The 24,846-nt window shown below is 44.3% G+C and overlaps 1 protein-coding gene across 2 annotated transcripts in view; it reads right to left on the bottom strand.

Moving 5' to 3' along the window:
• grid2ipb (glutamate receptor, ionotropic, delta 2 (Grid2) interacting protein, b) overlaps nt 1-24,846 on the bottom strand; it is a 335,342-nt gene that overhangs the window by 131,047 nt on the left and 179,449 nt on the right. Inside the window, exon 4 of one of the 2 annotated variants that reach the window (XM_069928209.1) lies at nt 7,548-7,805. The exons of the other annotated variant lie outside the window; for it this stretch is intronic. Within the exon in view, the coding sequence (XP_069784310.1) occupies nt 7,548-7,805 (258 nt within the window). The remainder of the gene's footprint in view (nt 1-7,547; nt 7,806-24,846) is intronic. 2 annotated transcript variants of the gene reach the window in all.

Below are 24,846 nucleotides of genomic sequence, written 5' to 3' on the forward strand. Positions count from 1 at the left end.
AAACACATCCAGAACTTGGATCAGTACTAACACACCCAGAATGTGGCCCAGCTCCAACACATATACAGAACATGGACATGCTGAAACACACCCAGAGTGCCAACCAGGTCAAACATACTCAGAACGCAGACTAGTTCAAACACAACGTAACACAGACCACCTCAAATACACCCAGAACACAGACCAGCTCAAATACAACCAGAGAGCAGACCAGCTCAAATGCACACAGAGCATGGACTAGCACAAACACATGCAGAATACGAACCAGCTCAAACACACTCAGAGCATAGACCAGTGTAAACACATCCAGAATGTGGACCAGCACAAATCCACGCAGAGCACGGACTAGCACAAACATGCCCAGAGCACGGACTAATTAACACACTCAGAGCACAAATCAGCTAAAACACACCTGGAGCATGGAGCAGCAAATGCAAATGCAGTATATGGACCAGCTCAAGCAAACAAAGACTGCGGACTAACACTACACAGCTAGAACATGGACCAGCTCAAACACATACAGAACATGGACTAGCTCAAATATACCCAGAACACAGACCAGTTCAAAAACACCCAAAGCGCAGACCAGTTCAAAAATATTCAGAACATGGACCAGCTCAAACACACTCAGAACACAAACCAGCTCAAACACACCCAGAACATGAACCACTGCAAACACACGCAGAACACAAACCAGCTCAATCACACACAGAACACAAACCAGCTTAAACACACCCAGAGCAGACACCAACTCAAACACACCTAGAGCATATCCAGAGCACGGAACAGGTCAAACATGCCCAGAGTGCCGACCAGGTCAAACATATCCAGAACGCGGACCAGCTCAAACACATTCAGAATGCAGAGTAGCAGAATGCAAACATGCCCAGAACACAAAACAAGCTCAAACACACTCAGAACACAGACCAGAGCAAACACACCTAGAGTCTGGACCAGCGCTAATGCACTCAGAGCACAGACCAGCTCAAACACACCCAGAAAACAGACAAGTCAAACACACCCAGAGCATGTTGCAGCACCATCACATCTACAGCATGGTCTAGCACAAACATGCCCCGAACACGAACCAGCTCAAACATACTCAGAACACAGACCAATGTAAACACACCCAGAGTGTGGACCAGCACAAACACAGCCAGAGCATGGACCAGTGCTAACACGCCTAGAGCGCAGACCATTCAGTGTCAGACCAACGTGAAAACACACAGAGCGTGGATTAGCTGAAAAACATTCAGACTGTGGACCAGCTCAAACACATTTAGGACACAGACCAGCACAAACACATCCAGAGCACAGAGCAACTCAAAAGCAATCAAAGCACAGACCAGCTCAAACATACCAGAACATGGACCTGCTCAAACAACCAAGACTTTGGACCAAGTCAAATACACACAGATAGAGGTCTGACAAAGTGAGTACAAATAAACACTGTCAGAAAGAGGTAAACCCAAATTGTGCCGGAGAAATTAAATGCTAATGGAGGCTGTGTGAGAACCATCTGCGCAGCCAGAATGAGCATCAAGCCAAATGCAATGTAACACTAGGCCAACAGAGTGAAGTGACCCATTTGAAATGTCCAGGGAAAGTAGATGCAAAGAAAGCAAAGAAACACAATTACAGAAGCATGAAGTCCATAAGTAGAGAGCCTAGAAGGGTTAGGACAAACACATGGAGACTAAGCCCATACAGACAGAGCAAGGGGGCAGGCCCAAAGAACAACCAGAGGCAAACATCAGATCAGAAGAGCTAAAAACAAACATCTGTAGATGACATGGCGTATGTACAGTATTTAAGATCAGGAGGTGCATGGATCAAGTGAATCTCCAAGTGTAGATCATTCTAGAAATGAAGGGCATTAGTTAAGAGGTGAGGGAGGAGAGATTTAACAGGGATGCGAGGGGAAATCATTTCACTCCAAGGGTGGTCCATATCTGTAATGAGCTGCTAGAGGAAGCGGCAGAACAATTATAACATTCCAATAACATTTCGGCAGATTTATGCATGGGCAAGGGTTTGAAGAGTATGATCTAAATGCACACTGAATGAGACTGTCAATGAGAAGATGAGTGGCTTAAAGTGGTTCAAAAGCAGTAGGAGAGATAGCTGCTCATTTAAATCTCTCCATTGGCCATTAGCTATAGGCAAAAAAAGAAGGGAGGCTCAAGCAGAGAGGCCAGTATGTGAGTGGCCCAGTGTGTCAGCAGCCAGTGTGAGAGTGGCCCAGTGTGTGAGCGGCCAGTGTTTGAGTGGCCAGTGTGTGAGTGGCCCAGTGTGTGAGCATCCCAGTGTTGGAATGGCCCAGTGTGTGAGCAGCCAGTGTGTGAGTGGCCCAGTGTGTGAGCGACCAGTTTGTGAGCTGCCAGTATGTGAGCAGCCCAGTGTGTGAGCAGCCAGTGTGTGAATGGCCTAGTGTGTGAGTGGCCAGTGTGTGAGTAGCCCAGTGTGTGAGCATCCCAGTGTGTGAGGGGTCAGTGTGTAAGTGGCCAGTGTGTGAGTGGTCCAGTGTGTGAGCGGCCAGTGTGTGAGTGGCCCAGTGTAGGAGTAGGCAGGCTTCAGTGAGCAGAGGCTGAAGACAAGTAAGTTCAGAGAAGATCTTTGCAAAATAGCAAGGAGTAGGTAGTGGGATGGCAACTAGGGCAGTGGAATGCTCCAACTGCAGGATGTTGGAAATCTGGGAGAACACAATTGTCTTTGATGACCATACCTGCAAGAGGTGCATCCAGCTGCAGCTCCTTACAGACTATGTTAGGGAACTGGATCATTTGGGAGGCAGAGGGGATGATAAACAGAAGCTACAAGGAGACAGTCACATCAAAAAGGCAAGAGGCAGGTAACTGAGTGACTTTTAGCAGAGGGAAGGGGAAGAGGAAGATAGTACAGGGCACTCCTGTGGTCGTTCCCCTTAACAGTTTTGGGGATGATGATCTACCAGGGGCAAGTCATAGTGGACAGATTTCTGGCACAGAGTCTAGTCCTTCAGCTCAAAAAGGAAGGGAGGAGAAGAGGAAGGCTGTAGTGATTGGGGATTCGCTAGTTGAGGGAACAAATAGGAGGTTCTGTCAACAAGATTAAGACTCCTGGATGGTTTGTTGCCTCAGGTTCCAGGATCAGCGATGCCTCCAAGTGGGAAGGAGAACAGCAGAACGTGATGATCCATGTTGGTACCAATTACATAGATAGGAGTAGGGGTGAAGACCCAAAGAAGGAATACAGGAAGTTAGGAAGGAAAGTAAAAAGGAGGTCCTCAGGCGTGGTCATCTGAAGATTGCTGCCTATGTCACATGCCAGAGAGAGTAAAAATTGGAAGTTGTGGCAGATGAATGTGCACATGAACTGGTGAGGGACCAACGTCCTGGCGGGCAGGCTTGATGGATCTGTTGGGGAGGCTTTAAACTAGTTTGGCAGGGGGCTGGGAACCAGAACGTGAGGGCAGAGAACAGAACAGAATGTGGAAAAGATGATGCAATACATTGTGGGTTTGTGAGGAAGGACACACAGGGGAGGAAGCAGAAATGTAGTCAGCTGGAGGTCTTGAAATGTGTCTATTCCAATGCAAGGAGTTTTAGGAATAAAGAGGATGAACACAGCATGGATCAGGATGTGGAATTACGATGTTGTGGCCATTGCAAAGACTTGGCTGAAGAGAGGGCAGGATTGGCTGATGCAGGTACTGGGGCTTAGGTGTTTTAAAAGGAATAAGATGGGAAGTAATAGATGGAGATGGGGGGTAGGGGGGTTGTGGTGTGGGTGCCATTATTGATCTGGAACAGTGTCATAGCTGCAGAATGGGAGGATGCTGTGGAGGGACATCTACTAAATCAGTGTGGTTGTATGTTAGAAATAGAAAGGGAGCAATCACTGTGCTGGGGTAGTCTATAGGCCCCCAAATAGCCCTCAGGACAATGAGGAGCAGATAAGTAGGCAGATTCTGGAATGGGGCAGAAATAACAAGGTTGTTGTTAGGGGAGACTTCAACTTCCCAAATATTAACTGGCACCTCCTTAATTACTGCAAGAGGGAGAGATGAGGCAGAATTTGTCAGGTATGTTCAAGAAGGATTCCTGACACAGTATGTAGACTGGCCGACTAGAGGAGAGGCCACTCTGGATCTAGTACTGGGTAATGAACCTGGTCAGATGAGGGACCTCTTGGTGGGTAGCATTTCAGTGACGGTGACCACAACTCCCTGACCTTTAGTGTAGCTATGGACAAGGACAAAAGCAGACAAAATGGAGGGTGTTTCATTGGGAAGGGCTAATTACAATGCGCTGAGGAGAGTAAATTGAAGACAGATGTTGTGGGGAAAAAGCACAGAAGTAATGTGGAGGATGTTTAGGGACCACTTGCGCAGGGTAGAGGATAGGTACATCCCAATGAGACAGGGAAAAGATGGGAGGAAAATGGAACTGTGGTCGACAAAACAGGTCAGGCAGCTGGTTAAGAGGAAGAAGGAAGCATACATTAGATTTAATTTAATTTAGTTAGTAGACATACAACATGGTAACAGAGATTTCTGGCCCTTGAGCTCATGCTGCCCAAATACCCAAAGTAACCTATGACCCCAGTATGTTTTTTGAATGGTGGGTGGAAACCAGAACCCCTGGAGAAGACTTATGCATACAAACAGACAGTGCTGGATTCGAAGCTGGGTCACTGGCGCTGTAATAGCCCTGTGTCAACTGCTACATTAACCATGCTGCCTTATTTAAGAAGAACAGAAGGATGACAAGAGTGAGGGTGGGTTAAAGGAGACAATATGTGCCTGGAGGTGAGGGAGGTTGGCGAGGTCCTAAATGAATACATTGCTTCAGTATTCCCCAGAGAAAAGGACCTTGGTCAAGGTGAGGTCAGATTAGAACAGGCTTATGTGCTGGACCATGTCAAGTTTAATAAAGAGGAAATGATCTTCTTAAAAATTCCCAGGACTGCAGGTTGCTATGGGAAGAGAGGGAAAAGATTGCTGGGGTGTTGGTGATGATGTATCCATTCTCCTTATTCACAGGGGAAGTTCCAGAGCACTGGAGAATGGCAAACATGTGACCTTATTTAAAAAGGTAATTGGGAGAATTCTGGGAATTGTAGGCCAGTGAGTCTTACACCAGAGGTGGGCAAACTATTGGAGAGAATTTTTAAGGACAGGATTTATAATCACCTAGAGAAGTACAGTCTTCTCAGACAGTCAGCATGGCTTTGTGAAGGGAAAGTCATGCCTCATGTGCTTAATTGAGTTTTTGAAGAGGTAACTAAAGAAATTGATGAAGATAAGGAGGTAGATGTGGTGTATATGGATTGTAGTAAGGAATTTGATAAGGTACCTAGTGAGAAACTCATTCAAAAAGTCACAAGGCATGAGATCCATGGAACCTCAGCTCCGTGGATTCAGAATCAGCTTGCCCGTAGAAAGAAGAGAGTTGAAGTGGATGGAAAGTATTCTGCCTGGAGGACAGTGACTAGTGGAATTCTGCAGGGATCTGTCTGGGAGCCTAGCTCTTCATGCTTTTTATAAATGACCTGGGCGAAGATGTGCCAGAAAATTTGTGGTTGATACGAAGGTTGGAGGTGTTGTGGATAGTATTGAAGGCTGTTTTAGGTTAGAACAGGTTAGACCGAATGCAGAGTTGGGCGGAAAAGTGGCAGATAGAGTTCAGTCTGGATAAGTGTGAGATGATGCATTTTGGAAGGACAAACCTGAAGGCAGAGGACATGGTTAATGGTTGGATATTTAACTGTGTGGAAGATAGAGTGACTTTGGGGTCCAAATTCATAGTGGTCACGCAGGTCTCTCAAAGTGGTCACACATTGATAGGATAGTTCAGAAGGCCTATGGTATGTTGGGTTTCATTAGTCAGGGGATTGAGTTCAGTTGTCGTAAGATGATGGTGCAGCTCCATAAATCTCTGGTGAGACCACACTTGGAATATTGTGTTCGGTTCTGGTCACATTACAGGAAGGATGTGGAAGGCATGGAGAGGGTGCAAAGGAGATTTACCAGGATGCTGCCTGGATTGGGAAATATGTCTTACGAGGCAAGGTTAGCAGAGCAGGAGCTTTTCTCTTTGGAGCGTAGAAGGATGAGAGGGGACTGAATAGAGGTCTACAAGATTATGAGAAGCATAGGTCAACAGCCAGCACCTTTTTTTCCCAGGGCATGAATTTCAAACACCAGAGGACATATATACAATGTAAAGGGAGGGAAGTTTAGGGGGGATGTCAGGGGTAAGTTTTCACACAGAGAGTTGTGGGTGTCTGGAATGCATTAGCAGGAGTGGTGGTGAAGGCTAGAATAATTGGGGCATTTCAGAGACTCTTAGACAGTCACATGGATGAAAGAAAAATAGAGGGTTATGATGTAGGGAGGGTTTATTTTTTTAGGTATATACAAAATGTAGGTCACACAACACATGGGCTGAAGGGCCTATACTGCACTGTAATGTTCTATGCTTTAAATGGGACTAGACCTGAATGCCAACATGGGTGGGATGGAAGGGTCCATTCTGTGATGATTGACTCTACAACTCTATGACCATCCCCAAGGAGAACACAGCAACCAACCAGAGCACAGGGCAATTCAAACACATGCCGAGCGCCAAAGCAAGCACAGTCAGTTGAAATACAATCAGGGCCGGGCCACCCCGAATGCTGCTTGACTGAGCCCCAAACTAAGAGTTGCCAAAATTCCGGGCATGAATTCATGACAAAGAAAAGCCAAACACAGTCAAAATTACTCCTAACCCAAACATAGCCAGGTCAACATCAAACTCAAACACAATCACAGCAACAAGTCTGAAACACAAAATTTAATCAACAATTCAAAGGGTAAATTCCAACCAAAACCCTGTTAATGTGCTGTGGTGATTCAACCATTGTCAGGCCAAATACCAGTGCAACACAGACTAAATAATAGCCAACAGGATTACGACCAGAACAAAGGCCAACCAACAAACTGTCAGAGCAAACGGTATCCCAGATTGGCAAAAACCCAAACAGAACCCAGCCAAAACAGACAGATCAACAAGAAGCCAGATGTGACCAGATGGGGGGAAACCCTGAACACGACCTTGTGGGTAAACCACAAAATATCCAGATGGCGGCCCTTGCAAGTGTAACTAAAGCATAGTATGAGCTGATGAAAATGTAGCCAGTGCCTGATTAATTCCAAACCCAAACATCCATCGGCTTTCCAAAAGTATAACTCATAGATGGGCTTGAATCAATTCAAGATCAAAATTGGAAATTTAGCATCAAAAGGAACATGGTTTGAACACTTTAATTATCAACCCCTGCGAACAGAGTGCCGCAATGTGCAAAAAAATCTGATGAACTCCATATAATGGTAGACCAATATTTCTCTGAAATTGTGTATCAGACAGAGGAGCCAATGCCATCACATCATGAGCTCTTAAACATAACTGTGTTCACAAGGATGATGGCACGTACGGGACACAAGAGAACACCGGTATTGCTAACATCACAGTGTCGCATTGCTGCGGAGCTCGGTGCCCTATCGGCACGTGTTGCTTCTTTACCTGCGAGAAGGTGCTGCCCTCACGCTGCCTCCTAAGACAGAGCCCTGTTTTCTGATACTCTGGCCTGCTTCCTCTGGGTTTCGAGGGGCTGAGCTGGCACGGGTGGACACAAGCAGGCGCTCCTGGTGGTCTTCGCTCCTGCTCCTGCGAAGACGGTTGGTGCTGTCGGACCTGCTCTTGCTGCTGCTGACCTTGCTAATGAGGCTTTGAGACACGACCTCGTCGAACCGTTGACGGTGCTTCTTCGGGATGAAAATCCTGGTAAACATGCCAAAGACCAGAAAAGCGAAAGCATCAAGCCACAAGTCTCCAGTATAAGACACAGCTGATTAACTATAGAACATTGAACATTATAGCACAATTCAGTCTCTTCAACTCACAATGTTATGCCAACCTATGTAAATATACTCCACAATAAACTAATTTTTTCCTCCTCACACTCATAATCCCTCTATTTTCTTACATCCATGGACTATCTAAGATTATTCTGAATGTTGCTATGGCACCAGCCTCCAGCACCACCCCTGGCAATGTATTCAGACCATTCCCTGTGTAAAAAAAACTTATCTCTGACATCTCCCCTCAACTTTCCATCCCTCACCCTTATTCACCCTTGTCCTCTGGTTTTTGCTTTTGTCACCCCAGGAAAAGGTGCTGGCTGTCCACTCATACAGACCTCTATTATGGCACCTTTTGTCCTTTGTCCCTCCAAAAAGAAAAGCCTTAGCTCTGTCAACCTTGCTTCAAAAGACATGTTCTCCAATCCAGATAGTATTCTGGAAAATCTCCTGTGTCACTCTCCATATCTTCCACATTGTTCCTGTAATCAAGTGACTAGAACTGAACAAAATACTTCAAAACTAGACCACCATAGAAAGTTACAGCACAGAAATAGGACCCTTCAGCCCTTCTAGTCTGTGCTGAACTTTTTTAAAACTTTGTCCCACTGACCTGCACCCAGACCATAGCTCTCCATACCTCTCCCATTCATATATCTGTCCAAATTCTTCTTCAATGTTCAAATTGAACCCACATTCATCACCTCAGCTGGCAGCACACTCCACACTCCCACCACTCTCTGGATGAAGAAGTTGCCCTTCATGTTCCCCCTAAACTTTTTCTCTTTCACCCTTAATACATGTCCTCTGGTTTGGATCTCACCTACCCTCCGTAGAAAAGCCGACCTGCACTTACTCTGTCTATCCCTCTCATAATTTTAAATATCTCTCCTCTTTCTTCTACTCCAGGGAATAAAACCTTTCCCTGCAACTCAGTTCCTGAAGACAGGCAAATCCAAGAAAATCTTCTCTGCACTCTTTCTATCTTATTGATATCCTTCCTGTAGTTAGGTGACCAAAACTGCACACAATTCTCCAAATGTAGCCTCACCTATGTCTTGTACAACTTTACTATAACATCTCAACTCCTACACTTAATACTTTGATTTATGAAAGCCAATATGCCAAAAATTCTCTTTACAACCCTATCTACCTGTGATGCCACTTTCAGAGAATTATGTATCTGTATTCCTAGATCCCTCTGTTTTAGTTCGTCCTTCCAAAATGCAATACCTCACACTTCTCTGCATTAAATTCCATCTGCCACTTTTCAGACCATTTTTCCATTTGATCCAGATCTCTCTGCAAAGCTCTGAAAACCTTCTTCGCTGTCCTCAGCGCCTCCAATTTTAACGTCATCTGCAAATTTGCTGATCCAGTTTACCATTTTATCATCCAGAACATTAATATAGATGACAAATAACAATGGTCCCAGCACCAATTCCTGAGGCACACCACTAGTCACAGGCCTCCAGTCTGAGAAGCAGTCATCACGACTCTCTGGCTTCTCCTGTCCAGCCATTCTTGAATCCAGTTCACTACTTCACCTAGCATCTGAACATTTCTGACTAACATCCCATGTGGGACATTGTCAAAGGCCTTACTAAAGTCCATGTAAACAATATCCACAGACTTTCCTTCATCTACCTTCTTGATAACCTCCTCAAAAAACTATGTTTGGTTAAACACGACCTACCATGCACAAAGCCATGTTGACTATTCCTAATTGGTCCCTGTCTATCAAAATATCCAAATATCTGATGTCTTAGAACACTTGCCAATAATTTTCCTACTACTGACGTCAGGCTCACCGGCCTATAATTTCCAGGCTTGTTTTTGGAGCCTTTTATAAACAACGGAACATCGTGAGCTACCCTTCAATCTTCGGGCACCACACCCATGGCTAAGGACATTTTAAATATTTCTGCCAGGGCCCCTGCAACTTCTGCTCTAGCCTTTCCCTATAAGTAGAGTTAAACAAACTGACAAGGAAGATGTAAAAACAAAATGCTGGAGAAACTCAGCAGGTCAAACCGTGACCTTTATGTCACAAAGATAAAAGTACATAAACAGTATTTCAGGCTCAAGGTCTGGAAAATATCGTAGGTGTCCAAATAAAAAGGTAAGGGGGAGGCATAGAAGAGGAACATGGTTGCAAAGCCAGGAGGTGACAGGTGGAGAAGGGAGGGAGGGCACAGCAGTGTGAAAGGGGAGGAGGGATGGCTGGGTGAATAGAGAGGAAAGGGGGGAGAACTGAGGGAAAGAAGACAAGGGAAGGGAGGGGGGGGAAAGGCGAGCAGATTAGCAGAAACTGGAAAAATCGATATTAATGCCATCTGGCTGGGGAATGTCCAGATGGAAAATCAGGTGTTGTTCCTCCAATTTACAGGAGGTCTTGGTAGGAGATACACGAGGCCAAGGATAGACATGTGAGTATGGGAGTGAGGTGCAGAAATGAAATGATTGGCCACCGGGAGGTCCCCATCACTGTTGTGGACAGAGCGATGGTACTCAGCGAAACAATCTCCCAGTGTGCACCCAGTCTCTCCATGTAGAGGACACAAAGGGAGCACCAGATGCAGTAAATCTGTCCTGCAGATACATAAGTGGTGTTGTTTGGGGCCCCGGATGGTGGAAAGGCAGGAGGTGTGGGTACAAGTGTGGCACCACCTGCGGCCACAGGGGTGCGATTGGTGGGGAGGAAGTTCATGAGGGAGTCATGATCCCTATGGAAGGCAGAGAGGGGAGGAGAGGGGAAAATGTGTCTGGCGGTGGGATCCTGTTGTAAGTGTCAGAAATTCTGGAGAATAATTTGTTGGAAGATGAGTAGGAAATGGAGGTCCTGTCCCTCTTTACAGAATTATTGGAAGGAAATTTTTTCCATTTTTATCTACTGTTTTGAATATTGATTTACAACCACATCCCATTACTGCAATTTTTGGATTACCTATGATAGATTTGACTTATTTATCTCTTCCTGCGGATCGTATGATTGCTTTTCTTACACTAATGGCTAGAAGATCTATACTATTAAATTGGAAAGAGGTAAATCCTCCCACTGTTTTCCAATGGTTTACCCAAACTATACTATGTTTAAATTTAGAGAAAATTAGAAACTCTGTCTATGAATCCCCTTCTAAGTTTGAGTTAACCTGGCGACCATTTATTCAATATTTTCATTTGTGGTGAGTTGATCTGGCTCTGTTTTCTTTCTATGATTATGTATGATAATTGGGCTGTAAGATGAGATCGGAGTGATCGGCTTGGTTTAGCTATATCTGTAGGGTTTTTTTTAAGTTTTTTTTTAAGTTTTTTTTAAATTCAGATTTGTTTTTTCTTCTTTTTTGGGGTTTTTTTTCTCTTTTTTCATATATTGTTATTAATTATATCTTTTTTTTTAGAGATAGTTCACACCCTAAACTGATCAAAATTTTTTTTTTATGATATATTTTTATTCTGTAATATTATTGTTTAATATCTCTGTATTAATTCATTACTTACTATGTATTTTTTTATATCTCTTTGAACTGTATGTGTTTATAAATTATAATAATAATAAAAAGATTGAAAAAGAAAAAGGAAATGGAGGTGACGGCTGGGTTGATGGTGGTGGAGGGGAAGCCACGTTTGTGGAAGAAGGCAAACATTTCAGATGATCTGGACTGGAAAACCTCATCTTGGGAATAGATGCGGCAGAAATGGAAAAATTGGGAGAAGGGCATAGAATCCTCGCAGGGGACAGGGTGTGAGGAAGTGTAGTCCAGGTAGTTGTGAGAGTTAGAGGGTTTGTAATATATGTCAGTAGAAAACTCATCTCCCACTTTGGAGATTGTTGTCACAGATGGACCAGGCAAGTTTGAGATTGGGGTGAAAGTTTGCAGCGAAGTGAATGAAGTCGATGAGCTCATCATGGGTGCATAAGGCATCCCCAACGTACTGATCAATATAACAGAGAAGAGTTGAGGGGCCTGTCTGTGTAGCCTTGCAGCATGGATTACTCCACAAAAGAAGTTAGGGGACAACACAGGGAGAGGGGGAGGGTTGGGGAGGTCAGAGGAAGGAGCTGGGGGAGGTCAGAGGGGGAAAGAAAGAGACAGGGGAGATGAGAGACTCGGAGGGTTGTGGGTTGGGAAAAAGATTGGGCTTGGGAGGGGTGAGAGTATAAAAGGGAGAGGTGTATGGGGATAGGGAAGGGTAAGGAGAGTAGAGTTGGATCCAGCAGCAAGGGTAGGGCCACGGTAGGCATCTCTGTTGGTAGCCATGTGGTAGAAGTTAGTGTGGGAAGCTCCATGAGTAAAGCCCCAATTAAAGCTGTTTTATTTGTGTTACATCATAGACCAACAGCAATAGAAATTCACCAAGGCAATGCTTTTTTAAAACAAATATATTTATTAATAACTATTAATAATATAACATTTTAACTTAAATCTAAACTTAATCCCCAGTTATGTGCAAATATATGTATGTACATGTGTGTGTGTAGGGAGGAGGGGGTGGAATTACTCAACCCATTGCAGCTTAGGCACAATTCTGGAAAGTCAATTCAAAGTTGGCCTGTTTTGAAACCCAAACTTTTAAACTGATGTTCAGAAGTAATCATGAAGTAGGTGAGACACTGAATGATCAGTCTGTTCAAAACTCACAAATCCTTGTCAAGTTGTTTGCAGAAAAATGTTCTTTCATTCAAATGATGGTCACAACTCCCCACTTCCTTTCATAGGGGAACGAAATGTATGACTTCTACAATGCTTCCAAAACCCCAGGCAAACAGTCAGATGAAATGACCATCAGAATGGTTACGATCCAGTGAAGCAATTCTCCTGCTTCTGTTGCCCAGAAATAGGTCAATCAAATGACCATTGCAGAAGTGTCCATCTCACTCAAAATAATTTCTGTCTCTTGCAGATCTCTATTTATTTATTAATCAAACTTGCCTCTTCAAGTGTCTCCAATACATGGGTCACAATGAAATGACTTGTAAATGTCCCATCTGGCTCTTCTTCAATAAACAATCATTGCCATTTTCTTCTTCCAAAGCATTAGCTTTGTTTATGGTTTGGATCTGGATGGTGCCAGGTGTCTGAAAAATGTCATGAACTCTGTATTTTACACCCTGCTCCAACCCCTTAAGTGACCCACACTAAAAGATAATAGAAGCTTGCAACACTTGACAAGGAAGATGGAAGGAATCTCCCCCTCCTCCAGTTCATACTGCTTCATCTCCAGTCATCCCCAAACCCACAACAATGCTCAGTTCTGAAAATTGTGGGTACTGTCAGCAACATTCTTTAAGATGACAAAGCTGTTAATCTAACTTTTTTAACCAATTACCACCTATGTCCGTGGATATGTTGACCCCCAGAATTTCCACTTAAAATGTAGGTTTTAAGCTATACTCACTGTGTAAGACTATCCCAAGTCTGCCACTTACCATGGAGAGCTTACTGCCCCAATGGTCCTTTACCATCCAAGTTTCTTCCATGTTCCCAATGTTTCTTAATAGATAAACTTGTTTCTTATATTGTTGTATTATGTAGCAATGGAAATTTTCATGTAAAGATGTTGGTAATTTCTGCATTGTATTACTTTTCTCTCTCAGTACTAGATGATTAATTTTCATAAAACAATGCTATGAAACAATGGCTTTAAAGTCTTTGCTGTGGTTGTCATTAGCCCACTCAAGTGGAAAAATCCGTATTTTATTACTTGATACAACATATCCATTGTGACGCTGCTCATGGATCATGCCTGCTACGTGCTTCTCCAGAATCGGCCAGTGTGCAGTGCCTCCTCTCATTACACATTCGTGAAAACTTGAGCCTTTCCAAGGAACCCTGTCTTTAAAACTTTAAAAATACTGGTAACTGGTCACTGCAAGATTATTGTGACTGGCAGTGTAAACAGAACGCACCCTGGAACCCTGGCTGTTCATCAGCTATTGCCACTGGTGACCATTAGCTTCATTTGCTGTGCTGCTATTTTAAGGTATGATAGACAGGTTTATTTTTAATGCTTTAATATAACATTACTATTAATCCAGTTTCCCCAACGTAAGCTTCAGTGGAAAAATATTTAGTGGTAGTGTAGTGGACCGAGCGACCGCGGGGTTAGATGGGATGAATCGCTGCCCCAATCAGTTGGAACTAGATGGCGTGGGCCCCCTTCCTTTCTCAGGAGAAGTCCACGTTTGGCACTACATGTTGCCTGGGAGATGTTGCCACTTCCAGGTTGCATGTTGCTGGGCAGGCAGTGACTCCGTAATGCGCTGACGTCACTCCCATAGACCAGCACACCCCAGACAGGAAGTGGGTTATTCCCTAAAAGCAACAAGAGAGATTCAAATAATGTCAGTTACTGGTTCACCCTCATGTTGTATGGACATACTTCATTTTGGTGGTGCTGCTATTAACAGCCGCTATAGTGGTGACCCCAATGGTTCCAACGTCTTTGGAACTGACCTCAAACATGACAAAATGCAGGATGCTGCTACCACTACAGTCTCCACATCTGCGACCAATGCTGTGGGCCTGAATTTGCTTCCTTTCTGGGGCAACTTGCCCAGGAACTAGTTACAACTGACCGAATCACAGTTCTAGGTCAGAGGCATTGTCTCGGAGGACACCAAGTTCTGGTACGTCGTCAGCATCCTGAACACCACCACCACAGCCAAAGTAGGCACCTTCATGGAAAATCCTCCAATGGAGCGCAAGTACTAACAATTCCAATGTTTTCACGAGTGCACCATCTGCATCCTAAATATACAAGGCCTAGGTGATAGAAACCCAACCGAGCTCATGTACAAAATGGTAGCTTTAGCGGACGGATATACAACTGTTTTTTGCTTGAGGCCCTGTTCCTCTCCAAGCTACTGGTACATGTTTCCTCAGCAATATCCGACATGGACTCAGCACCCCGCATCTGGTAGGCAAGGAAGCAGACAGTCTTTTCCGCACCCCGCAGCAGAGCTTGATACAAGTACAATTGATCTACGACATCAGTACTTCCGGCTCAGCCCTTGTACCACGGGTTTCCCCTCCATCAGTTCCGCCAGCAATAGACGTGGCCCAAATGCAACATAATGAGTCCTCAGACAGACGGAGCGATTACTGTTTCTACCACCTCAGTCAGGGCTGTAACATCCAATGGTGCATCCCTATATGCTCATACCCCAACGCCAAGTCGAGTGTGGCAACAAGAAACGAGCAGGCTGGTCTCGGTGTTTGGCACACATAAAATCTACTCTACCTCAGGGACCAGCGGACAAGGAGGGATTTCCTAGTTGACACGAGTGCAAAGATAACCCTCATCCAGCTGATGTACTTTGAGCTCAAGCACAATCCCTAGGGCCTCCCCTTAAAGGCAGCCAATGGTTCCTCCATTCCAAACTTCAGCACCCGTCTAGTCACGATCCATGCCGTGGGAGCTGTTTTCCATTGGAAATGTAAGATTGCATCTGTTAGGTAGTCCCTACTCGGAGCCAATTTCCTCCGGGCGCATGAGCTCCTGGTAAACATAAACAGATGCCGCTTGGTCAATGCTATCACGTTCCAGTCATACCCCCTCAGGCTACGGCAATGTTCCTTTTTCCATTGGCCATCCACTCTCGAGACTGCAATGAATATGCCCTTTTACTGGCCAAGTATTTGTTACTGTTGGTGCCAATTTCCATGATGCTAAACCAGCACATGGCGTGGAGCACCACATCAAAACCACCAGACCACCAGTGTATGCACGGGTACAGCGCCTCCTGCAGGACAAACTCCTCCAAGCCAATACCGAGTTTGCTGCCATGGTGGAGTTGGGTATTGTCATTCAAACAGCCCTGGGCATCCGTGCTGCACATGGTCCAGAAGAACTCTGGCAGTTGGCATCCATGTGGTGACTACAGATAACTCAATTACATCATAGACTCAGCTAGATACCCATTCCACACATCAAAGACTTCACTACACAGCTCCAGGGTTGCCTAATTTTCTCAAAGGTGGACGTCATCAAGGGGTACCATCAAATTCCAGTGCATCCTAATGACATCCTGAATTTGGCCTTTTCGAGTTCCTCCAGATGCCTTTCAGATTAAATAAAGCAACCAAGGCGTTTCAGCGTTTCATGGACGTGGTTGGCAGGGACCTTGATTTCATCATCTATCTGGAATACATTCTCATCACCAGCCCTGATGCCAGCACGCACGGGACACACCTGACTCAACTTTTCAACAGGTTGCAGGAGTTTGGATTCATGGTGAACCGGCTAAAGTGCCAGTTCGGCCTGGAAACAATTGATTTCTCTGGACTCTGTATCACCAACGAGGGTGCCACGCTGCTGTCAGATAAGGTAGAAGCCATCCAGCGATTTCTCTAGGCTGAGCACCATCAAAGGCCTACAGGAATTCCTAGGGTTGGTGAATTTATATCATCGTTTCCTCCCAAGAGTGGCCACCCTCATGCAACTCCTATTTGACCTTATCAAACTTGGCGACAAGGCACTCCAGTGGATACATAAAACCATGGAAGCATTCCGGGCAAAAAAAGCATCACTGTTGAAGGACACATCTTTTGCCCATCCAGACTCTTCCTCCCCCAACCTCTTACAACAGATGCATCGGACAGAGCGGTCGGTGCGGTGCTGGAGCAGTGGGTCGAGGAACAGTAGCGCCCTCTGGCTTTCTTCAGCAAACATCTCTGTCTGGACACCAGAACTCAACTACAGTACGTTTGACTGTGAGCTGTTGGCCCTGTACCTGGCAATATGACATTTCCAGTAAATGTTAGAAGGAAGGGTTTTTGTTAACTACACAGACCAGAAATCCACTCACCCATGCACTCAGCAAGGTTTCAGAACAATGATTGGCAAGGCAACAACAACACCTCTCCTACATTTTGGAGTATACAACAGACATTTGCCATGTCGCAGGCAAGTCCAATGTTGTGGCCAACACTCTGTCCAGACCAGCCATCCCTGCTATCTCAGAGGACTGTTACTCAACTGGCCAAAGACCAGACGGAGGATGTGGGCATCAAGGCCTACTAGACTGCCACCACCAGCCTGAAGGTTAGCGATTTCTGTCCTTCACCGGGGAGCCCAACTTTACTGTGCGACATGTCAACAGTCTTCTGTTACGAGCCCAAAGGACCCCAAAACCCAGCAGCAATAGACATTCACCAAGACAAGTAGTAACTTAAACAAAATTTGTTTTTAATTATCTTTAAACATGAAAACAGAATCAAACTTTAGCTTATCTCTATTAACTTAATTAAACTTAACCACCTTCTAATTCTAAGTGCACGTGTATGACATGTGTGTGTAAATTTAAAAAAAGTTATTTGGTTCACAGTTCAATCTCACTTCTCATTCTTCCAAGTTCACTGGTTGCAGGCAATTCTTATACTGAGCACAGAATTTAACATGTATAAAGTTCACCAGGCTTTGGTGCTCGAAAGGTAAATGTTTACTGCTCAGGAAAGTTCTTATAGGGTTTGCAGAGAGAGATTTGTTGTTCCAGGATTTCCACAACTGAGGTACCACCATTAGTCACCTCAATGTCTCGCTGATTAAACTTGCCCCATCAGGGTTCTCCAGATGATAACCTCTTTCTTTCAGGCTATCACAGAGTTCCTTTCTGTTCCACTTATTCCAAGAGAAACATCAGACAGATAGCACTTCCAGCCATCCGCTGCTCTAGAGCTTTCTGTTTCAACAAACTTCTTGGCTTGCACTGTTCAGCTGCTGTCAGTGTCACACACACTAGCTGAGAGAGCTTGTCTCCTCTTCCTCTCTCTCTCTCCAACTGAGACTGCTAGAAAGCCCATGTGACTCTCTCACTTGCAAAAACCCCCACCTTCTTCAGCAAACAACAGTAGTTCTCCTTCTTGGTCAAGCTGTTGCCTTAGGTAAACAAAATGCAGGAGTGACCTTTCTGTGAGTACTCTGTAGGTACTTGCAAACAGCCAGTCTGTCTCCTCCAAGACAATGGTCTATTCATTGCATGACATCATTTCAATTAGCATCCACTTGTGAAATCTGCATATAATTCTCCAAAGTTTCTGCAATGTTACTGAATATGAATTCTTAGTATTTGAAAAAATAAGATCTGTTTTAAAATGTGTGTATGTATGTAACCCACTCTAATCTTACCAAATTCCTCCCAATATTTATCCATTACACTTCCCCAGACCCATCCTACCCTTGACCAGGCAACAGCAAGTGTTTGACCAAATACACAGTCTGTCACATCCTTCCATAAGGTCCATGGTTCACCTGCTATCTGACAAGTTCATGTGGCAAGGCCTCCACTGTGACTTAACCCTATGGACTAAGACTTGTTTGGAGTTCCAACGCACCAAGGCCCCTCTCCAGAGCTTTGCCCCAGTGCAACACCGGTTTAACCACAAGCACGTGGACATCGTTAGCCCACTCCCCGTGAGCCAAGGTATGTGGTATTTATTTACAATAGTTAACTGTTTTACCCATTGGCCGGAAGTGATACTCCTGCCCACATGTGACATTGAGACTTGCGCCAGAGCTTTCTTGTCCACTTGGGTTGAATGCTTTGGTGTCTTGACCCACATCATCTTGATCCAAGGAGCCTAGTTCACGTCCTCGCTCTCGGCAAACCTAGCCAAGTTCTGCAGCAGCCAGTCACATCACACCACGGCCTACCATCCTCAGGCAAACGGACTGGTAGAACGTTTTCACTGCCATCTGAAAGGAGCCCTGAAAGCTCAACTACAAGGCCCGAAATGGATGGACGAACTCCCATGGGTGCTGTTGGGAATTTGCACATTACCAAAAGAAGACCCACCAGCGTGGTCCACCAAGATGGTATACGACTCCCGCTTTCCATCCCAGGGGACATTCACTTCAACCCTCCTGGCCCACAACCCAGTGCCTTAGACATCCTCCAGTGATTGAGGGAACAAATGGGTAAATAGAAACCTCCACCACCTTTCTGACATGGTTCTCCACCCTGCCATGTCTCTATGGATCTACAGTCCACCGATTTCATTTTCGTTCACAGGGGAACATCCCTGCAAAGCCCCTATGAAAGCCCATTCAAGGTGTTACAGCACGACGGTGTCGTTTTCACCCTGGACATTGGCGGGCGGTAGGGCATGTTTACCATTGATCACCTCAAGACAGTGCATCTGGACTCAGGCCAGCCTGTCCCGGCTCCCCAGGCCAGACATAGAGGCCACCCACCTAAAGACAGTACTGTGACTTGCTCAAAGATTGGCAGCGATTCTGGGGGGGGGGGGGCAGGGATGCGGTGTAGTGGGCCGAGCAACCACGTGCTTAGATGAACTGAATCACTGCCCCAGTCAGTTGGTACAAGATGGTGTGGGCCCCCTTCCCTTCTCAGGAGAAGCCTACATTTGGCGACACATGTTGCCTGGGAGATGTCGCCACTTCCTGCTTGCACGTCACTGGGCAGGCAGTGACTTGGTAATGCGCTGATGTCACTCCCATAGGCCAACACACCCCAGACAAGAAGTGGGTCGTCCCCTAAAATCAGCATGAGAGGTTCAAATAAAGTCAGTTTTCGGTTCACTCTCGTGTTGTGCGGACATACACCATTTCAGTAGTGCTGCTGTTAGCAACCACTACAGTGGCACCATAGGAGTTATGCGAGTATTTTATGCTGTTCTCCATCGACATGGGGGACACTCCAAACCAGTGGTTCTCAACCTTTTTCTTTCTACTCACATCCCACTTTAAGTAATCCCTATGCCATCGGTGCTCTGTGATTAGTAAGGGATTGCTTAAGGTGGGATGGAGTGGAAAGAAAAAGTTTGAAAACCACTGTTTTAATCATACCTATTGACTCGTTATGTGCACAGTTCCATAACTCCAAAGGAAATGGGCCAATGACAATTTTTCTCAAGCAAAATGTTTTAGTAACAATTGGGTCTAGAGCAGTAATTCTGAAAATTCCCTTCCCACTTACATACCACCTTAAGCAATCCCTTACTAATCACAGATGGCATAGGGATTACTTAAAGTAGTATGTGAGTGGAAAGAAAAAGATCGAGAACCACTGCCATAAACCTTGCAGTTTACAGTGAAAAACGAGATAGCGTTTCTCTGAACCATGGAGCTGGTTATTTTCATCTATAAATTACCTCAGAAACATTTTATAAATATCATGTTACTCCCTGTGTTCCTGAAGATTAGAAGCCTCATGACTTAGGGGAAAAAGTTATCTCGTAATCTGATCTTGAGGGCCCAAATGTTTTGGTGCCTCTTCCTGGATGGCAGGAGGGAGAACAGATTATGGGAGGGGTGTGTGGAGCCCTCATGATGTCTATGGCTTTCCACAAATAAATGTCCATCGTGGCAGGGAGAGAGACCTCAGCAGTCTTTACTATCCGCTGCAGGGACTTGCATGCTGGGATGGTGCCGTTCCCGAACCAGGCAGTGACGCAGTTACATAGCATCCCCTGTAGAATGTAGTGAGGATGGAAGGTAGAAGCTGGACTTTCCTCAACCTTTGCCAGAAGTAAAGGCATTGTTGGGCCTTCTTGGCAATGGATCTGGTGTTGGGGGAACCAGGAGAGATCCTCCAACAGATGCACACCAAATTTGGTGCTCTTCACTACCTCGACAGTGGAACAATCAATGGACAATGGTGAGTGCTCCCCCTGGGCTCTCCTGAAGTCGACCACCATCTCCTTTGTTTTGTTGATGTTCAGGTGTAGGTTGCGTTCTCTGCACCAGCCCATTAGTGATTGCACCTCCTCTCTGTAAACTGACTCAACATTCTTGCTGATGAGCCCCACCACAGTCGTGTCGCCAGCGAACTTGATGATGTGATTAGAACTGTATCTCACTGCACAGTTGTGGGTCAGCAGGGTAAACAGCAGTGGGCTGAGCACGCAGTCCTGAAGGGGGGGGGGGGTGTGCTCAGAGCGACGGCGTTGGACATGCTGTTTCCAATCCAGACTGACTGAGGTCTTCCAGTCAGGAAGTCAAGGATCCAGTTACAGAGGAAGGTGTTTAGGCCCAACAGGTTCAGCTTCCTAATCAGGGGCTGAGGTTTGATTGTGTTGATGCTGAGCTGAAGCATTCGAACATACAAGTCTTTATTTTCCAGGTGGGTGGGGGCTAGGTGGAGTATGGTGGCAATGGCATCGTCTGTAGATCGGATTGGACAGTACACAAACTGCAGGGACTTGCATGCTGGGATGATGCCGTTCCCGAACCAGGCAGTGACGCAGTTACATAGCATCCCCTGTAGAATGTAGTGAGGATGGAAGGTAGAAGCTGGACTTTCCTCAACCTTTGCCGGAAGTAAAGGCGTTGAGGGGGCAGTTGAGCCTTGATGTGCTCCATGACTAGCCTCTCGAAGCACCTCATGACAGTGGGTGTGAATACTACAGGACGGTAATCATTGAGACAGCACACAGGGATTCTTTGGCACAGGCACCATTACCTATTCATGCGTATATATGGGATACATGCGCACGCACACCAATGCATACATATACATAAACACCCTCATGCACATGCATCCAAACATTCAAGCATACACAAGCATACAACCTCACACTTCTCAATGGCAGAGCTGATCTTAATAAATCACAGAGGTCAAGTCACTCAACAAACACAGCACCTGAACGTGAAAAAGCATACAATTATAGCACTTTGATTTGAGTGCTCTGCTTAATAGGACGGAAAATGTCACACGCAGCAGCCTGTCACAGCAAAGTTGAAGGAGACAGTTCCATTTACAACAATTGATTAGACTGGAGAAGAGGGTGCTTCTCATTACTGGATTTACAGAAACCAATCCCACCTGCTGAAGGTTAAGGATCATTTAAATTTAAATTTAAAATTATGAGAAAGGCAAAAGATGTCCATTGAAGCAGAACAGGATGGCGGAGGACACTTCAAGGTGAGACAGGTACACCTTGTTGAATTTATTTCAATGCAAGAAGTCTGAAGGGGAAAGCAGCTGAGCTTAGGGTACAGCCATAATGGCCATAATGGAGACATGGTTGAAGGAGGCTCTGGACTGGCAGCTTAAGGTTCCAGAGAGCTACAGGTGTAATAGAAACAGTGATAACAGAGATGGGGGATTGGGGGGGTTGCAATATTAGTCAAAGAAGATATCACAGTAGTCTGCAGAGGTGATATTGCTGGAGAATTATGGTGTGAGGCAGTGTATGCATGGCAATTAGGAACCAAAAGGAAGTAGTCACCTTGATATGTTTATATAATCAGTCACCAGGAGCTAGAGGATCAAATATGTAGAGAGAAGGCTGATGTTTGTTAAAATAGATAAGCGTTCATTGTAGGTGATTTCAACTTCCTCAGCATTAACTGGGAAATGTCAAAGTGCAAGGATGAGATGAATTCTAATGATACCCAGGAGAACTTTCTCCAGCTATATGTAGATAGGCCTACAAGGGAAGGGGTGATATTGATTCTGAGTAATGAATCTGGTCAGGTAACTAAAAGATGGGTAGGGGTACACTTTGGGGCAGGTGACCACAATTCTATTAGCTTCAAAACAGGAGTTTTGAAGTTAGAATCCTAAATTGGGGCAAAGCCAATTCTGACATGATTAGACAAGAGATGGATGCAAATCGAAAAGCACAACTGCCAAATTGGAGACATTTAATGGTGTGATAAGGAAGGTCTAAGATGAAGCCTGTTGGGTAAAGGACAACAATTGGGTAAAGGAGCATTGGTTTCTGCCTCTATACCTCTCATTAACCAGAAAGGAAAAGGAGGCATAGATGAGCTACAGGTTTGAGGGAATCCCTTGAGGAGTATAAGAAATGTAGGAGTGGTGAAGAGGAAAATAAGTAGAGCTAAATGAGGATTGGAGATGGCTTTGGCTGACACTGTAAGTGAGAATCTAAAACTATTTTATAACTACATTAAGAACAAAAGGATTACACGGAAAATAATAGATCACCTTAAGGATCAGAAGGGGTGTGGATGTGCAGAGTCAGAGAAGATGGGAAGATCTTTACTGAACGCGTTTAATATGGAGCAGGATTAGCAGGAGTAGGAGGGGAGGAAGATAACTAAAGACAGCCTAGGGCATGTCTGCATCAGTAGGGAAGAGGTGTTAGCAATCTTAGATTGTATCCAGACCAGGTACATCACACAGAATTGTGGGAAGGCAAGAAGGACATTAATGGAGCCTTGACAGATACTTTTAACTCACATGTCAGGAGAAATTCTGCAGGCTTGGAGGATGGCAAATGTGGATTTGAAATTGAAAAAGAGCTGTAAGAATAATCTGGGTAGCTACAGACCTGTTAGTCTGACATCAGTGGTAGGAAAACTGCTGCAGAGAAATGTATCTTAGTGAATGACCATTTTGGAGACAGTGACCACAATGACCCAACTTTTAGCATAACCATGGACAAGGAGAGGAGCAGATATTATAGGAAATGTTTTCTTGAGGAAGGGCTCATTACAATGGATTTAGGCAGGAACGAGAGCGCTCACAGGGAGTTGCACAGCAGAAATGTGGAAGATGTTTAAGAATCACTTGTGTTGGGTTCTGGATATATTTCTCCAACTGAGACAGAAAGAGGATGGTAGGGTAGAGGAACCATGCTTGACAAGTGGAATACTTAGTCAAGGGGAAGAAGGATAGTTGGGGGAGACTTTAACTGTGTTTTGGACCCTTTATTGGATAGATTTCCGAAAAGTACAAGGAAATCAAAGATGGTGATATGAATTGGGGCTTTGATGAAAGATTTAAATTTGGTGGATATTTGGAGAAGAGTTAACCCTACAGAGAAATATTTTTCTTTTTATTCATCTCGGCATGATTCATTTTCCAGAATATATTTTTTTTGGTATCGGCACATTTACAGGTTAGAGTTTTACAGGCTGAGTATAAAAGTAGAATTATATCAGACCATTCTTTATTGTTTTTTTCTTGTGTAAGTTCAGAAGTGGTACGTTCATCTTATAGATGGAGGTTCAACACAATGTTACTGAAAAAAACAGAGTTTGTTACTTTTGTTAAAGAACAGATCACTTTGTTTTTGGCTGAGAATGTTAATTCTGTAGATAGTTGTTTTATATTATGGGATGCATTGAAAGCTTATTTAAGAGGGCAGATTATTAGTTGTACTACGAGAGTTAAGAAACAATATATGGCAGAGAGTTTAGAGTTGGAGAAACAAATTGCTGAGTTAGAGAAGGAATTTCAGAAAGTTGTGACAGAAGATTAAAAAATGGCTCTGGCAAATTTGATATTACATTATAATACATTGCAAACTTATCAATTTGAGCACTTAATTAATTGATCTAAGCAGCGCTTTTATGAATTGGGTGAGAGGGCACATAAGGTACTTGCATGGCAATTAAAAATGGAACAGGTTTCACAGACTATTAATGCTGTTAAAAAGAATTCAATAGTTACCTATAAACATCAGGAAATTAATGACCAGTTTTATTTATTTTATCAAAAATTATATACTTCCGAGGGGAAACAGGATAATGGTTCTATTGAATCTTATTTATCTAAACTAATGTTACCGGTATTAGGGGAGGAAGATGTTATTGAATTGGAATCTCCATTTACAGATTTTGAGATTAAGGAAGCTATACAGGAGATGCCAAATGGAAAGTCACTGAGGGATGATGGATTTTCCGTGGAATTTTATAAAAAAATTTATGAAGACTTATCTTCTGTGTTTGGGGATGTATTACAACAAATGACTGAAGAACAGGTGTTACCAGAATCTTGTTTGAGTGCATTAATTACTGTAATTCCAAAAATATATAGAGATCCATTGAAAGTGTTTTCGTATAGACCTATTTCTTTATTGAATGTAGATTATAAAATTATAGCAAAAGTGTTAGCAAACCGGCTTTCCAAGTTGATACATATTGATCAAACAGGTTTTATTAAGAATAGGAATGTGTCAGATAATATTCTTTGATTGATAACTTTGGTAAATGCATATCAAAAGTAGCATATCAAAAGCTTGATG

The sequence above is a fragment of the Narcine bancroftii genome, chromosome 3 (genome assembly GCF_036971445.1).
Source record: "Narcine bancroftii isolate sNarBan1 chromosome 3, sNarBan1.hap1, whole genome shotgun sequence".
Lineage (NCBI taxonomy): Eukaryota > Metazoa > Chordata > Chondrichthyes > Torpediniformes > Narcinidae > Narcine > Narcine bancroftii.